Here is an 18,366-nt window from a genome sequence, read left to right as displayed (position 1 = left end):
AGTGTTTCCATGGCCTGAAATATTACAAGTTAGTTCCCCTTAGCCCTGGGGCAGAGAAATGTTCAAGCACATCACAACAGTGTGTCCCAATCTCAGCAAGGCAGCAGTGCAGTCCACTGACTTGCAGATTCCCGTTATCCCCACACACATAGTTATCATTGCGCTGGTGTCTAGAAAGAGTGTGGTAATGAGCCACATTCCCAGTGATTCTTTATATTTTTGTATAAAGTTTATATTAAGATGCTTACTTTGCATATTAAAGTTATGTACTAAAGTGAAAGACTTCCCACTAGAGTGCAGGAAAGTTTTGTGAGTGTTGCATAGGGACACTAGTACTCAAGTGTAATCTCTGAAGAAATTTGGCCTAATATGTTTCCAGCCTCCCTTCCTGTGCTGTTCTCTCTCTCTTTTCCTGTCTTGGCTCAGTCTTGTTCCCCTCTTTGGCTCTGCTCACGTGTTTGACCATGGGACTAAACAATGAAGCAGAACACAGTAAAGAGAAGAGAAGAGAAGAGAAGAGAAGAGAAGAGAAGAGAAGAGAAGAGAAGAGAAGAGAAGAGAAGAGAAGAGAAGAGAAGAGAAGAGAAGAGAAGAGAAGAGAAGAGAAGAGAAGAGAAGAGAAGAGAAGAGAAGAGAAGAGTAAAACCTACTTCTATGTGGGGGTTGAAACCTGTGGCTGGTGGTTGAGGAGGGGATGGAATATCTTTAAATCAGTCTTGTGTGCCTGGATCCTGAGTAAACTGGTTGTAGCCAGATAAACTATTAGATTATTTCTGAATGCAGGGGTTAAATGCACTGTTAGCAAGTTGGTTGTTGATACCAAACGGGGAGGTGCTGTTGACTCTCCTGAGGGAGAAGAAGCCTTGCAGAGGGATCTAGATAGATTGGAGCACAGGGCTATGATTAATGGGCTGAAATTTAACAAGTGGAAATGCACCTAGGACAGAGTAACACTGGGCACAAGTATAGATTATGAGAGGAGTGGCTGGAGAGCAGCCCTGCAGAAAGGGATCTGGGGGTGCTGGTTGACAGCAGGCTCAGTCTGAGTCAGCAGTGTGCCCTGGCAGAGGGCAAACCACATCCTGGGGTGCATCGAACACAGTATGACCAGCCGGTCAGGAGAGGTGATCATCCCGCTGCATTCAGTGATGGTGAGGCCTCACCCTGAGTACTGTGTGCAGTTCTGGGTCCCACAGTTTAAGAAGGATGTGAAGGTCCCTGAATGCATCCAGAGGAGCGCAACAAAGCTGGTGGGTGAAAGGGCTGGAAGGAATGTCCGGTGAGGAGCAGCTAAGGACTTCGGGCTCATCTAGTTTGAAGAAAAGGACACTGAGGGGCGACCTCATTGCTCTCTACTGTTTCCTGAGGAGGGGAAGTGGAGATGGAAGTGCTGAGATCTTCTCCGTGGTACCCAGTGATGTGACGCGTAGGAATGGTTGAAAGCTGTGCCAGGGGAGGATTAGAACGGACATTAGAAAATGTTTCTTTGCAGAGAGAGTGGTTAAGCACTTGAACAGGCTTCCTAGAGAGGAGGTCGATGCCCAAAGCCTGTCAGTGTTTAAGAGGCATTTGGACAATGCCATTAATAACATGCTTTAACTTTTGGTCAGCCCTGAGTCAGTCAGGCAGTTCGACTCAGTGATCTTTGTAGGTCCCTTCCAACCGAAATATTCTAGTCTAGTCGATTTTGCAATCATATTCATTTTGTATTCTGCCTGGCTGGGTGACAACGCTGCAGAGCGTGTGCCCAAGGGCCAGATGCATTTAAGCTGCAGTGCTCAGCACTGCGATGGAAGAAGCCCTGAGACCTCACCTCAGACTTACAGGAAACCTTCAGAGGGCAGGGAGGGTTCCCATCTAAGCAGACGTTGGGGGAAATTGTATCTCTAAGAACAACCCTGTCCCGCGGTTGACATCCTGTGGAGTGGAGGCAATGTCTGGGTCTTCCTAAGACTGAACACTGCATTGAGACAGTATTTTAACTGAGGGAAGCAAAGACTGTCGTGAACCTAAACTCAGACACAGGTAGCTACACATATGTTTTTCTTTTCTTTTATACCGTTTCTAAATATCTGCTTTATTTGGCAGTTAAATAAATAAGTTAAATGAAATGTACATTTGTTTCTTCCAAAAAGTCTCTCCATCTGGTGATAAGAGACATTTCAAGTCTGGCAAAGCATTTGTTTTTCATTCTCAAGGAAATAACAGTTCTAAATTTAGTTTTGGCCTGAACAGATTAATTGTGGTATGGAACAAAAAAAAAGGAAAAAAGAAAAAAAACTCAGCTCAGTCTCAACTGTTAAACAGATCTGGGATTCAAGCTTTAAGAAAGGGTAAGTGAGTAGATAGCTTTACCAGAAATTGGAAGGTGTGGACAACTTAATTTCTTCACATGTTACATCCTATTCAAAACGGTATCACTGTTTGTTCAATAACAAACAGGTGAGATCTGATCTCTCTGATCTCTGGAAGCCGACTATAGTTAACAGTTAATGATACGGGTATTAATTCACAGGGGATTTCCTTCAGATACAACGTGCTTTTTGTTTAAGTTTGTCCAATTCTGAATTTTGTTTTTGTTATGAAACAACTTGCTGAAGAAACACAACTGAATGGAATTAGATACACTGCGTCAGTTATGTCTCTGTTGATTTGCTGTGATTTCAGGATGTTATAGAATGCCTGAGTCATGAGATGTCACTGCATGGTACATTAATTTGGTCCCAGCGATCAGCCAAGGTATTTCCAGCTATGCAGACAGACCTAAGAGAATATGACCTCTGTCACACCGCACCTCAAAGGACAGTGTTTTATGTATTACATGTACCGATGCAGACTTTTGTTTTCACATTACTTCAGCCTTTGTGCTCACCTGGAGACATGAAGCTTCTGAAACTGTCTACTGATGGCTGTAACTAGCCTTACAATTACTGTAAGTACAGCAGCAGTGCCTGGGACCTCCAAAGCGGAGTACCTATATGACAAAACCTAAAGCCTCGTGTCAGAAACTTTACAATATAAATGGAAGACAGATGGAAAAGGATACAATAAACAAACTGGAAAAATACAAGGTAAAAGGGAAAACATGGGACAAAGAGATACTTATCATGACCAAGGTTGAGTTTTAAAGAGTGTTTAAAAAGTGAATAAATAATGCATTTGTGGATCTTACTGTTAGCTTCTTTACCAGTGGACCTTCTACACAAGCACTAGGAATCATAGCTCAGAAACATTATTTGGGGAACCTGACAAGTGAGTTATAAGTGTAATTCTGAATAAACTGATTAGTGCATAAAAATATGCAGGAGGATGTTGATCCATTAAAAGTACTTGCAAAAACCACATAGATAGAATAATTTTTTTAAGGAATATTTATTTTCAGTTCCATTTAAACAACCCACTTCTGTAACACATACTAAAATCTTTAGGAAACATTCTAAGAAATTTCAGGATTATAGCCACAGGGATGAATCGAATGCATTTCAGTTCTGCGGATTAAAATACAGAATAAGTTTGCATCATTCTGCATTTTATTATGTTGCTGTCTTTTGGTATGCTTTACATTAAAAATACATGACTGACACTCTTTATACCAGTAAGCCTTTTTATTGAAAAAAAATATTATTGCATTAAACTACATTCCCAGGAAATCCTTGAATAACCTAAAAAAAAAGCCGCCTTGCATGTACAATAGTGCAATTCACTTAGCTACTGTATAATATAAAACACTTTATACAGAGAATACAAAACAAAATTACTAGTTTACATGTTATACTAGCCAGAGTATTATCCAGTTTTAAATATAAACTTAACACTTTTAAAATCAATCTGGTCAAATGGCATTTTAATGCAAATCTGCACAACAAATACACAGGGTAAATGTATTCCAGAAGTGCCTCAGTTACCAAAAACAAACAAAAAGCAATTTTTTTTTTTTATCATTCTGTATCTTAGGAAACTTTTGTTATTGGAATCTTACAGTGTGGGTGACTTGTTTCCTTGGATTACGTATAAAGAATATACAATCAAGCTAAAACAGATTATTAACTTGGAGTGTATATATCACTGCCACCAGGATACTGTAACTCTTTTAAAAATCAGTCTAAATAAAATCAAAATTGTAGCACGGCTCCGTACATCAGGCTCAATTATGCTTTTAATAATAATAATGATACATTTTTAAAGTACATTACTGATTAAAAAACAAATATGGCAGCAAGTAGAGCAAATATATCTTCTCAGCTGTGCTGATAACTTTATTACATTTCTCCAAGAAAATCCCTTCTGTGTACTAAGAACAATATTGGACATTCCCTTTGTTGGCAGTCAAGGACTGCTGTTTTTCTATTGTGCTGTTTCCATTTCTTCTTAATCTCCCTTTTTTTCTATCAATACTTTTCACAAACCTAACTCCTATTCTTCCAAGAATTAAATTTAATCTGTATTGTCTGTTCATTTGCCTTACCAGATCGTCTTTGTTGGTATATACAAAGATGCATGGACATCCTATGATTTGGTTCCTTCCTGGAATCCCATTGTCTTGTGCATACATTAAGGGAAACGTGTATAACTGTTTTCCAGAAATTATCTACTTAGTAAGATATTGTTAAGTTTCAGTTGGCCAGGTTTCTTGCCATAAGAATTTCTACAATATTAACACAGCCTTTAAGAAGCTGGGATACAAAATGCACGTGTACACATTAAAGATGAGATAGCTTATCATTTCTTCTGTTCCTTTTTTTTTTTTTTTCTCTTGGTATTATCTGCTTAGGATTCAAATGAACTCAGGTACAATGAGAACAGATGTTTTTTCTTGAATAGGAATGAATCTGGACCCAGAAATTTAAAAGTTCGTAGGGCTGGAGATGCATCTTTTAGGCTGATATTAGCCCTGAACTGGTAGTGATGGTGGTGCAGCTCAGTCAGCCTCTTCTAGGGCACAGGTTGACCTGCTCCTTTAAAATGTCCAATTCAGAGTGTTTCTATAGAATTATAACTCATGTTTCCAAGTGGTCCACTGAGTGAGGGATGTCCATCCCAGCCAAGCAAGTACTAATTTTCAGAGGTGTTAGGTCACATTCAGTGAAATATATTTGATTTCAGAAAATAAAGTTTCAGAATTCTACAAACAATATGTAAATTCAGAGCTAATTTTGGGAAGATTTTCAGCCAAAAATGAAGGGAAGAATTTTAAAACTGTGGAAATTCTTATTTTTAACATCTTTCCCAAAGAAAATTTCTGGCTTACTTAATTCTGAAGCAATAATTTCAATTAAAGTTGTTCCGTACAATTAAAATGAGAAAAATCGAACCATAAAGTTAAGTGACTATAAAATGGCATGAATACATTTTGTTAATGAAATTAATAAATCAGCTGTGAATCCAACCAAAAGACATTTGAGGGTGCTGGTTTCACCAACCTTTTTCAGTACAAAAATGTTTTGCTTCTGCTCAGTCTCCAGATTTTTTCCTGACAGCTCTTATTTGATGGCTAAAATGTTAAGTATCCGAAGAAACTTTAACTTTTAAGATACAAAACTACCAGTCACAACTCGTAAAGCCATTTGAAAAGTTTAGAATAATACCAGTTTATGCTGAAGCAGCTGCTTTTAGAAATTAAAACAATTCTGTTTTATTACAATAGATGAGTCTATTTTGATTACAACTATGTTAGAAAATTGGTCCTAGGTTGTATTTTAAATACTCAAATTAATTGCAATTAGATTTCTCATTAAATTCAGGTAGAAAATATAATGGAATAAAATCCTCCAAAAGTTTTTTAACGTGTTTTATATCAGTTCTGAAAGATACATTATTAATTGTGCACTACATTATTGCAAATGAATTGAGATTATTTCAAATGTTTCTAATCCAAACAAGCAGGTACTCTCTGTCAGACACTTCACTGTCCAATTATATTGGGAAGCATGCCTGCAGTCTAACCAGAGTTATGAACTTAATTTCATGCTAAATATCCCGTGTTGAGTTAGAAACATTACAAAAATTGTCAAAATGTGCCATACAAAGAGATGCTGAAGCCCTCACCTATTTCCAGATACAGTTATTACTAGCAACCACGCATTACCCTGGAGGTTGGATACATGCATTCAAACATTGCAGATTCAGAACTTCAGTTTGTATGTTAAGAGTTTGGGAAGCCATGTGAGAATCTTGAAGTATTTGTTTAGATTCAATATACCTTGAAATGCTGAGAACTGTGGCATGGTTTTCTATGAGACTTGTCCTGGAGAGACAGTTTCCGCTCAGAATTTTACTTCTGCGTTTTTTATGAATATCAGCACGATTTTGTAGGACCGGCCAATTATTTATGTTGTTGGTGAAAGAAATGAAACGTATTTAAACGTTCTTTGGGCAAGACTCTCCCACACGTCAGAGCTCTGTTTGGTAGGAAAGAAGTGTCGCAGTCTTGGACAAGGACCTCTGATGTTCCAAGCCAGCGCTAGCTGCTTGGCGACTCTGGACTGCTGCAGCCCACCCCTGACATACCCTATACTGCAGCCACAGGCAGGCAATGCCAAAGAACTTGGCTTCATCCCCTTCTTTCCCTAGCCGCCTTGGGTGCTTGCCTCAGGGAGCCAGATACCTTCTTTTTTCCCCAGTCTGAAAGACCTTAACCAGACCAAGTACTATACGGTTGCATGTACACACTGAGAAAAGCAAACCTTTGAGTTGTGTCGAGATCTCTCTACCTTAAATTGCGCTACTTTAAATCACTCATCAGTGTTGATATTCTTGGTCCTGCTGTGTCTGGGTGCATTGGTACAATTTCTACTGACAGCCACAGACTTCAGTTCAGGCTCTTCTTTCCAAACCTTCTGCAGAATGACAGCAGCTGGACCCCGTCCTCCTTGTGATAGAATCATAAAAGACTTTAAACCAGCTTTTACTCAGTGATACGGGAACTAAATCAACATCCATATGCTGTCAGCCAGAATGTGGACTTTAAAATATTTGCCGCTGTGCTCTCAGCAAATCAGTAGACTTCCCCTCAGACACGTGATTGAACACTGAATAATTTATTTTATTCAAATTTGGGTTTGGAGCCATGGCGTAATCATTTGGGTTAGTTTAAATAGCTAGAAACACTGAAAACTTCTTTTATTGTAGGTAACTGTTGGGTCTGGCTAGAGCAAGAATGGTGGTGGGGCTCTTGCCCTTGGAATAATGGATGAACTAAAGGATTTGGATGTATAGCAGACGGTGTGGCTGCATTCAGGTGTGGTGTAAATAAGGCTGGGATATACGCAGTGTGTGGCAGCGCGGGGAAGGTCAGTGGGGAAGGCTGGAGGGGGGCGGTGGAGACCAAGTGCAATGGATGTCCTGTCAGCAAAGCGGGGTGGGTGGGAATGAGGGCTGGGGCTAATGGGGAAAGTGATATGGGGGCAAAATGTGCCTGAGAGAGGGGGTGGAGGTGTGCCAGGGAGAGATGGCTGCTGGGGGGATGTACGGATGCCGAGACAGCAAAGCGTTGCAGCAGTGTGTGGTGGATGGTGGTGACAGTAGCATGCTGCTGAACAGGGAGGGCGGGAACTGCTGGTGTTGCAGAGAAGGCAGACGGTCCCGGGGCAGGCAAAACTTTCAGGTGTTTTGCCAGAAGTTGTTTCTGCATATGCTGCTGGGCCTGCAGCTGCAGCAACCTGTACTTGTCTACTTCCTCCGGTGAAAACGTGATAGGCTGCTGCGTTAAAGGAGGGGAGGTGGATTTACTGTACACTTCTGGGTCATTTACCGTGTCATCATACTTCTGCATAGCATTGTCACAAAGAGAGTCTGAACTGCCTTCTGCCTGGTTCAAGTCCGTGTTTACATCATGTAGTTCTTCTTTGGTCTCTGTTGAATTAGCAACAACAGAATATCTATTAGAGGGAAAAGCACCAGGGAAATCATTTGGTACTGGGTCACAGCTTTGTATAAAGGGTTGCACTTCACTAATGAAGAGACCGGACTGTTCCTTTATTGCCGTGTTCCTTTTTATGCTTGGGCTCTGATAGCCTGTTCCTATTTGAACGATGTCTTTAAAAAGACAATGGTCATAATCGGTGTCTGTTGAAAGAGCAACATTAGTTATCTCTGATGCTGCAAAGTTGTTTTTCTTCAGACTGGTTTCCAACGAGCTGATTTCATCCTGCCCCGTGTCATTTTTACTTATGCTTAGCAGTTTCTCTGGCAAAGGTAACACTGCAATGTCACCTACTGATGATGGGAACTGAAGAGCAAAGTGGCTTCGCGAGTGGTCCTTTAATTCTACCCCACAAGTGTTTGAAAATCTGTCTGAATTTTGCATTTGTTCCTGGGTTTTCTTGGACTGCACTCTTTCTAAAAGTAACTTGGCTGTCAGTGACTTTCTTTTTCCACGTTTATCTTTTTCCAGGGCTTCAGAAGAGCAGGTGGCAAAGCTTTTTGACTGTCCATTCACATTCAGAGAGTCGTAATGTGCAGTTTCAGCTTTTCCCGCTTCAGTGTTAGAACCTCTTTCTGTGTCCTCTTTTGTTTTGTTGTCACAGTTGGCAGTCTCCTTTGAGAAGGATCCTGAACTGCTACCTCTTGATATTCTGCTACTAGATGATCTTTCACTGCTTCTTGAATCTCTGGGGGAACAACTTTTGGAGCTATGGTAGCTTCTACTTCTACTATGCACTTTGCCAAAATGCAGGTGCCTATGTCTGCTGTGTTTAGATCTGTCTCTGTGTTGTAAAACTTTATGCCTTGAACATCTTCGGTATTTAATTGTGGCCCTCTGTGTACAGTTTCTCGTTCTATGACTCCTACTATGACAAAGATAGTCCTCTTCTGTATCATCAGAAGTGAAAATACGCTTGTGCTTTTTGTGTTTACATTTGTGCCTTTCAGCTGTCTTGCTTTTTCTCTTACAACAAAAAAGCAAATGATTTCTGCTGTGATCGTTTGATGTGGGACTCGTGTAGCTCATGTAGCTACTCATACTATTAACCGAAGTGTCAGAATAGCTGGAATGTCTGTCAGAAGAGGACTTTTGAGGAGATGGGAATCTCCAGCATCTCATGTAACTTCCACATCCTTCATTTTCTGAATACCTGCTGTTTGAACTGGATTTATAACTAAGGAAACTTCCAGTGGAGTCTTTTCCACTGTCACTTATGTCACTGCTGCAGCTGGCCACATCTTGAATGGATCTGCAGTCATTTTGGTTTTCACGTTTTTCCTCAGAATAAATTAAATGACATTTTGCAGCTTTAGACTTTTTAATCCTAGACATGAAAGCAGAAAAGGAAATGCTTTCCTTTCTAATGTTCTGGTTTTTTCTTTCACAGCTATGAACATGATGCTTTAAAGGTCTTCTCAGTGTTGTTGTGTGAAGACTTTTTTCTGTCACATAATCCTTTTGTGAGACATCAAGGTAAGCAGGCACTTTGGGTATATTTTCATTCCAATAATCTGCAATGCATTTTTGACCATTTTCATTCATTTCTTTCCCCATGTCTGACTCGGCCTTTTGCTTGGCCTTTCTTGGATTTAGGGAACCTTTCATCTTCTTTGGTTTCAACAACTGATTATCTTGTTCATTTGACATTTGCTTGTGTTTTATTAAACCTGAGGCTTCATTTTCATCTGCAGTCCTATTTATAGAGTGCTCTTTACAGCTTTCTTTGTTTGTTTCATGCTGTTTACCATGTCTGTGATTTAAAGAGAGTCTGAAGTCAAAATATAATGGATTACAGCCATATGAAATACAGGGCTCAGTTTTTGTAAACAAAAGTAATTCTGTGGGCCACTGCAGAGCAGTAGTGCCATCTTTGCTGACTACATGGAGGAAAGGCAATGCCTGGGGCTTAACCTCTTTAACCACGGTCTCCCTTGGAAGCATTTCCATATTCGCATTTGTGGTTTCTGAACCCTCCAAAGATCTTTCTCTTTTTACCGCTCCAGGACTCTCATAAACGTTGCTTGCACGTGCCAGCTGTAGTTCTGGCTGTTGTGGGAGCTCAGGTAACTGGTCAGGCAGGTGGGCATTGCTGTGCTTGTAGGTGTTTGGCTGCGTACCAAAATTGCTAGCTTGGCAGGGAGGTGACATGAGAGTTTCTGACAATTGCTCAGACTCGTTCATTTTGCTCTCTTGCTCTGTTTCTCTAAGTGAACCAGAAAAATCCGAATTTGAAAGCTGTATTTTGACTTTGGAAAATGAAGGATGAGCACTGACCTTTTCTTCTAATTCTCTATCGCTACTTTTATCATTTTCCTTTAGCATTTTAGGTTTTGCTGCTACAGGGCTTAATGCACTGTTATCCAAATCCATTTGGTCTTGTGTAACAGGTGGCCCTTTATCCAAGCTTGCTTTCACGTCCTCCTCCAAAAGTGTGCCAGAACGACAGCCCTCAAGAGCTTGCTTTGTTTTATGGTTGGGGGACTCACTACAATCATTTCCTTCTTCAGAGTTCTCACTGAAGACTGATGCTGAGGACTCGAGCTTCAAAGGGGCTTTTTTTGAGAATGAGAAAGACACTCCTGCCCTTTGAGAAGCATTGGCGCTATCTGGGAACACTCGTGAGACTTGATTTCCAAGTGCTTGGGGTCTTTCAGTAGGGAACTGGTGCCTGCTTATGATACACTGCTGTTTCTCTAGTACGCTGCTGGAGAAAACTTGTCCTTCACTTGTGGCAGTTCTTTGAGAACTGGCTGTGAACTTGCCACCCTTGTATAGGAAAACGCCATCTGGTGATTGCTGCTTTTCTACGACTAATCTGGGGGCTTTAAGCAATGGTCCACTCCCAGTGACGCTGTAAGGTAATAAATAAAAGAAAGGAAAGCTGTATTAAGTAACCAAGACAAGACAGAACTAGCATTTGACAATGTCTGTCTGGTCAATAAGGGTGTCACTCATGCTGTTACAAGGGATAACTAAGTTTCTAAAGTTTCTAAAGGGTAAATGTGCAGTCTAGCCCTGAGCTTGGGCTTCTATATGGACAAGACAGTCTTTATGTACAGGAAATAATAGGATTTGAAATCATCACATGAATGTTCGTTTTCGGAATTATGCCCATGTACTTCTAGAATAAATAATGTTGTCTTACCCTAAATTTATATCAGTAAGAATGTGGTCTGTGGCAAGTCTTAGTTTTCTGAGACACCACTGCAAAGGCAACTGTGCCTTGTTCCAAGTGAGACACTTCCACCTGGAGCATCTGCAGAATCAAACTATAAGAGAAAAGGCAATATTCTGCCTGCTTGGGGGTTGGGGGGGAAGGGGGGAATGTACGTATGATTTTTCTAAGAGAAGATTTTTATTTTATCTTTATATTATTCCACGATAAACAACTTTGTGAAATATTTAAAGAGATATTAATGCTAAAACTACCACCAAACACTGGGGGAGAAAAGGACACAAGGTGGATTTCCATCAGTATTAATGGCAACTTCAGTAGCTTTCCCGTACTTTCTGTATTCTACATTTTTACTCTTCAGAAAAACCTCTCAGATTTTAAATCTGGGGTTTAATTTTCTTGTACTCTAAAAAAAAAAATCAACCTATTCTAAGAAGGCCTTAACAAACATGGTAAATCATTGATTTCTTGCAAGAGATAATAAACTGAGGTTGGAATAACTTGCCATTTTCCATTAGAGTTGAGACATACATAGCCACCATACAAATGTTACTCCAAGTAAGATTTTAAATGTGTATTTCATTAGACCAGTTATCTACATTTGCTATCAATGCAGTACTACAGTACACTTACATGAAAAAATTTTGGAATGAGCTTCAGTACAGAGTTTGATTAAAAATTAGAAAATGTTTTAATTAAATGTAAGTAAATTATGACTACCAGATATGCATAACAGCTATCTATAAATAAGCTAGTGTGCTTTATAAACGCTATAAAAATGCATTGATCTCCAGCAGTGGGAACGACATAAAGACTCCCTGGAGTAGGGTCAACTCGGGGTATGAGAATATGTATGCATTTCTGAGAATATGTTTGCATTTGCCACAAATTTGGCATCAGGAGATACAAATTCACCCCTGTTTGTACCTCAAGAAAGAATTATCTCTTAGAGAAGGCGTGTAAAGAGATTCTTTTCAAAGTCTCCTTGGAGCAGCAAAATAAAGCTGCATTTTCAGTTTTGCTGTGCACAAGATTAACAGTAATTTTGTTGTCAAATTGTATTAGCTTGCTGTAAGGAACTCTGCTGCAACCGTATGCAGTACTCAGGGATAATAACGATTGCGTGTGTGTCAACTTTTGCTTAGAAAGGCTGGCTTTCTGTCTTGCCTCAGCAACTGGGAGTGCCACCCCTCCCTCAAGATCATGGCGCTCAGCCACCCCTGAACCTATTAGTCATTAGGAACGGGAATAGCAAACACTGTCTTTCCAGGCTCTTTGTAAAGGATTATGGACTCCCGGCTCTTTCGAAAAATGAACCTGATTTTTCCCTCCCAGTCTCACTCTGGCTTTCTATTAAGACCGACCTTATTGGTCTAGCTGAGACTACATCTCCAAGTGTGTGGGCATAAAGGCATCTTCCCACAGGCAGTTACATTTCTTTCAGTAGATTTGTAGGAAAATGGAGTTGTAACCATAAAAGTGATACATTAGCACTAAACTGTTATATTTCAGCAGATTACTCAAAAGCAATTATATAGGCCAAAATGAGTGTATAATAAACTCTGAATGTTATTATTTCCAGGGTACAGTAAGCTTGATATGAATTTAAAAGGACGCCACTTTAATTATCTACTTAACTATAGTCATAGATTAACATAAACAATTGGTCTGGTGGCAGTCTATTCTGCTGAAGCGTTCATTGTCGTTAAAGAAAGGAGATTTCTCAAATGTAAAGGTTTATTAGTGCAAACATTGTACTGTGTCTTGATATTCATCAATAGAGCTAACAGTATCGGATAAACTTAACTCAGTTAATTGTTTTTCATTCACATAATGATACTTCAATTACTCTGCAGAGAAACTCTGAGAATAATCTCAGTATACTAAAAGTAGTGAAAATGATTCACAGGCTAAGTACAGATGCTCTAAAAGGTGTTTTTCCTCTCCCGTTCACTTACATGCAAATGATAAGACAGTGATACCAATCTATTCAGGTCAGTTTGAACAGGGTAAAATGGTGATATTATAAGAACATCTTCAAACCACTTTGTTCAGAAGAGACGAGATTAACTAGCTACAGGAGAGAGAAACACAAACCTTCAAATAACAAGTAATTAATTCAGGGACTTTCAATTTTATGGTTTGCAGAACAGGAACATTTGGAGTTGGGGACAGCTGAAAACAGGTTACAGTATACACGATCTCTGTACGTTACAGAGCGTAGGAGTAAAAATACGGAGATTTCTTCGGGGACTGAGGAAAGAGGGCATTAAAACATAATATAAATTTTAAATACTTGCCATTCTGACTGCTTCCGTAACTCTGCAAGCTGGTGGAGCCGCTTGAGTGCTTTTTCCTGTTTCTTCTCATCTTTCCATGACTTTGAAGCCACATTTCGAGCAAATTCCCTTTGTTTTAAATCTTTCAATCTCTGTGTGAAAAGAACAAGAAGAGAAGGGATTAAATATGTACATAGCAGATGCATTTCCTCTTACTCAATTTATTTGCTTTTGGTGAAGTTAGTATGTAAAGGGAGAGTAAAAATATATTTAAAATGCTATCATTCTAAGAAGAGATTGAAAATTCTATTTTTGCCTAACAAAACAATATGATTGGGCCATCGTTATTTAGCTGATCTATACCTACATATGAATGATAGTTTTTAATTTCTTATGAACACACAAATCTTCTGTTGTGTACAAATACATACACAAAACTAGACTCTGTTTAATGTAGTTAAAATTTTCCTATTTAATTCAGTCAGTTGGAATTTAATCCATAGGCATATACTGGAATAAAGCTGAGCTCATATTCATAATATATTTTATAGATCTCTGTACTTGCACATGTATGCCTGGATGTATGTGTGCTTCTGTGTTGGTTTTGTAGTTTTTTCAAGACTGCATTTGTTTTTCAAAGGAGAGAATGACTGAAATATTTGATCAGGAAACTTTTTTATAGTTATTTTCACAATTATTTTTTTTTATATCCTTGAACATGTATAAATCAGGTAATTCCTGTTGGAGAGGGCAAATTTCTTTGCCTTTATTACATTTTTATTAACTGGTTTTGCACTACTGATAGTATAAGGAAAAGTGAAGGAGAAGAAGACACAAATCAAAAAGTGTCAAAAACATTCTCTGCAAAAAAAGTGATGCTATCTTGCCTTTGAGTTCACTGTGCTCTCTAGGACTCAGCGGGTCATGTCCAACCTCACAGCTTCCCTGTTCAGGTCCACGCTCCCACATGCCATTGCAGAAGTGCCTTCCTCCCTTCACCACCTCTCCAGTGCCATGATGTTTGGGGAGGGCAAGTTTACAAACCAGAAGGGAGTTCTGGTGCATTCAGCCAGATGCCCAAACTGGAAACCTTGAGGACCAGGACTGAGAACTAAACCACTGCATCCAGTTGCCCCTTTGTCTGGAGGTGGCCCTGAGCTCTGCTTTGAAATTCAGAACCATAGTATCAACACCAGGGAACGCTAAATTTTCCATGGAGCCCAGAAAGCTGTTTTTGCAAGCTAGACTTGAAGAAAGGCTTTGGTATCACAATCATCTTTAAACTGCTGCTCAGCTGGCAGCGTCTATGCCTATTTGCCTGTCCACCAGCACCTAAAGATCAACAGCTTTATCACTGCCATCGTCTCATGCTGCTGTTTCCCTATAGCACGGCCGAAAGTGCAACATGTGTCAGTAGGGTAAATTGGAGGCTGACCCAGCATTGTAGCAGTAACTATCGCTTTCTGCAGTTCAGGTATGTGGAGAAGTCTAGCCATGGCACAGAGCTCTGCCCAGGCCAGCAGGCATCTGCATTTGAGAAACCGGCTGGAAGGCAGAGAGTCCTCAACTTGTAGGGGTCAAGAGAATGATGAATGCATGCGAGAGAACTGCTTTCTGGAGAAAGGTCTAGCTTTTGTCAGTAGATGAAGATAAAGGGAATAGGTGAAAAGCACTGTGTGGTTGCTTTATACAATCTAAAGGAATGACAGCTTATTTTTTTTCCAGCTGAAATGAAATCATCCAGGTAGCGGTGATGACATAATATGGCAGAGAGGCATGGAGAAGCCCTTGGTGGAAACTCTCAGCGTCTGTGATTACATTCTGTGAAGAGTGCTGGAAAGCTGTGGAGGGTATCACCCACCACTGTCCCACCAGCTGTTCTTCAGGTATGGGATTTTTTAAAAAGCCAGATAGCATCTGTCAGAGAAAAACAAATCAATGCTGGGATGCTAAGAGCAGAATTTTCTTGTTTGCTCTCAGCCTACTGGACCCCAAGACATGTGCCTCTGAGCCCTGATCTGGAGGTAGGGAGAGCTGGGCTGCCCATGAATTAGCTGCTCCAGGAGCTTAAGAGGTAGCTCTCAACCACTGTGATGTCTCTGCACAGGCAAACTCCCTTGAATGAGGACAAGAAAGCCAGAAAGGCAGTAGCTCAGGGAGCTGGTGCACCACCAACCAGCAAGAACCATCCTACCACCTGGTGCCTGTTGAAAGTTTAACCACATTCATAAAAAATATTTACAGTATGTCAAATCTGTGTGTTTCTCTGGAAAGTTTCTATCAGCTCCAACATCTAGTACATCACTGAACCAGGCTCTGCAACAGGAGAGCTGCAAAGCCCTCTTTAGAGGCTTGAGTTCCTTGGAAAGAAATGGTTGCTCCACCACATTTTTAGCTACGTGCCCTCCCTCTCTGCTCACTTGCCACTTGCCAGGCCAGTCAAAGAGCTCCATTCCCCCAACCTCCTTCCCTGCAATTTATGGTAAAATAGATGAATAGGTAAGACATTACTTTTGGTCCAAGAAATAAGCTTTTTAAATAATATGTAAAAGCCAAAGACGTACAAGAAATGAGAGAATCTTCCCAGCATGAATCCACACTTTCTGTCACCTAAGTAATATTTACAAGAGAGTAGAGATATTTAAGCAGTAAAGATCCTATCCTCCATAGAAAAACATAGGTAGTCTTGAGTCTTATTAACATCTTCAGTGTGAAGAAAGGGCAAAGAAACACATTTGAGAAACGTCCTTTAGTGCTGCTTGCTATGTTTTAGCTGTCACTGCGAGCTGTTTGGTATCCCACATAAAGCATTCATGAGGAAAAACAGAAACAGTTTCTACCTGTCAAGGAAAGAAAGAACAACGTGAAAGCTAGTAATATGGAGTGCGGGTACTGCAAAGCAATGCCTTTTCACTTCTTTGACAGTTAGGATGATAATCAACATAGCAAATGGACCAACACTAAGAATAGAAGTTCTAGAAGTATTTTTCGCTGTCTAATGGCATACAGCATGTGTCAAGGAAGTAGAGAAAAGAATAAAAAAAATATGTAGGTGAGCATAGCGGAGGACTCATCAACTGGAGATGAAATCCAAGAAATCAAAAGCATCTACAGTCTGAGCAGAGAAAGGGCCCTCCCTGCACATCCCCTCATCAAAACTAGAAAAGGTGCGCTGCCAGGGATCCAGTTAGGAATCGTAATGAAATTTGTCAGCTATGCTGGATAGACCATGGGACTGCCTGCTGAACCTGCAAAGCTGTGGTTTTTTTCACTAATAACCTGTGCCAGACTCCTGACAGGCACACAAATATTTTCCACAGGTGGTGCACAACAGCATGCAGCTGAGCGGGTACCTGAATGACAACCCTAAGCTCAGCAGGTGTTCTTGAAAATTAACATCGCTTTACACGGCAATTGCATTTTTCATGTAATTAGGTACTTAACTGGGCATCCAAATACAGGCACGTGTAATAAATTATGATTTATTTAAAAGCAATCTTGTGTTCTGTCCTTCACCTGCTACAAATATCATTGCTATGGAGCTGTATTTCATTTTTAGACTCACGTGGTATTCTATCTCTTGGTTTTGTGCACATGTGCATGTGGACATTGCTATATTTAAAAGTAACCCGTCCCTTTTTTTGTAAGCACCCACACAGGATATTAAAAGACTACAAAATAATATCCATTATTATGGTAAGATTTACTTATACAACCGGGTCTGAGTCACATTGGCTCCTCTGTCTAAGACCTACTCAAAAACTGCTGAATCTATTCTTTTCCTCCTAAACTCGGGTGTGAATCACCAGGACATCCAAATAACTTAATGGATCTGCATCTTCACTACCTACTTTTGCTAGACATGAAATATCAGTGGCCAAATACCTGTACTTTAGCAATTTCTGCCTCTTTCGTATTGTTGGGTTGTTGTTTTTTTTTAAATTGTCGTTTTATTGTGTCCAATACTTGCTTTTCACTGACCTACGCGTACCTGTAGCATACTCACCCCTGGCTGCATTTGCAGTACTGAAATTACTTTCTTTCCAGAGTTACGATCCTGATTGCTGTTCCTCCCTGTGTAGGTGAACGTTTCTCTGGATTGTTATTCAGCTGATCAAATTTAGACGCGTATAGTAGTTGCTTAGTTTTTCTTTACAACCACTGGAAAGAAATAAGCACCTTTAGGGACCTAATCACCTCTTCTTAAAGCAGCTGTCTGAAACAAGAGGGATAAAGTGAGATGTAAAAGTACCTCTTTCTTTTCATCACGTACAGAAGGTATTAAGGGTGGCTATCTTAATTATTAAGGGGTGTTTCTCTAAGAAGATGATACGGCCGACAGCGCAGCTAAAGTGCCTCTACTCCAATGCACGCAGCATGGGCAACAAACATGAAGAGTTAGAGGCCACCATGCTGCTATAAAGCTATGTCCTAGTTGCCATTACTGAAACTTGGTGGGACAATCCTGTGACTGGAGTGTGGCTATTAATGGCTACGGGCTGTTCAGAAGGGACAGCCTGTAGAAAGAGCCTGGAGAAAAGAGGACTGAAGGGGGATCTTATCAATGCTTATCAATACTTAAAGGGAGGGTGCTGGGTAGATGGGAACAGTCTTTTTTCAGTGGTGCCCAGTGACAGGACAAGACGTAACGGGCACAAACTTGAACATAGCAAGTTCCATCTAAACATGAGGAGGGACTTCGTTACTTTGAGGGTGGCAGAGCACTGGCACAGGCTGCCCAGAGAGGCTGTGGAGTCTCCCACTCTGGAAACATTCAAAACCCGCCTGGTCGCCATCCTGTGCAACCTGCTGTAGGTGCCCCTGTTCTGTCAGGGGGGTTAGACTAGATGATCTCCAGAGGTCCCTTCCAACCCTGACCATTCTGTGATTCTGTGATTCTGTGACAGGTGGGGAAGGAAGGATGGGAGGGTTTCCCTCTACATCAAGAAATGGATAGAGTGTGAAGAACTGTTTCTGAAGAATAGCCA

The 18,366-nt window shown here is 40.4% G+C and overlaps 1 protein-coding gene across 1 annotated transcript in view; it reads right to left on the bottom strand.

The window, feature by feature from the left end:
* Positions 1 to 7,084: 7,084 nt before the first annotated feature.
* The window catches only part of ZNF804B (zinc finger protein 804B), a gene marked incomplete at its 3' end in the record, with an annotated part of 252,650 nt that continues 241,368 nt past the window's right edge, over positions 7,085 to 18,366 (bottom strand). The window contains exons 3-4 of the mRNA XM_082499621.1: positions 13,400 to 13,530; positions 7,085 to 10,775 (exon numbers count right to left, since the gene is read on the bottom strand). Of these exons, the coding sequence (XP_082355747.1) occupies positions 7,085 to 10,775; positions 13,400 to 13,530 (3,822 nt within the window). The remainder of the gene's footprint in view (positions 10,776 to 13,399; positions 13,531 to 18,366) is intronic.

Source organism: Vanellus vanellus (genome assembly GCF_965231255.1).
Source record: "Vanellus vanellus genome assembly, chromosome: 2".
In the NCBI taxonomy this organism is placed as follows: Eukaryota; Metazoa; Chordata; class Aves; order Charadriiformes; family Charadriidae; genus Vanellus; species Vanellus vanellus.
This window is presented reverse-complemented; position numbering and strand designations above follow the sequence as displayed.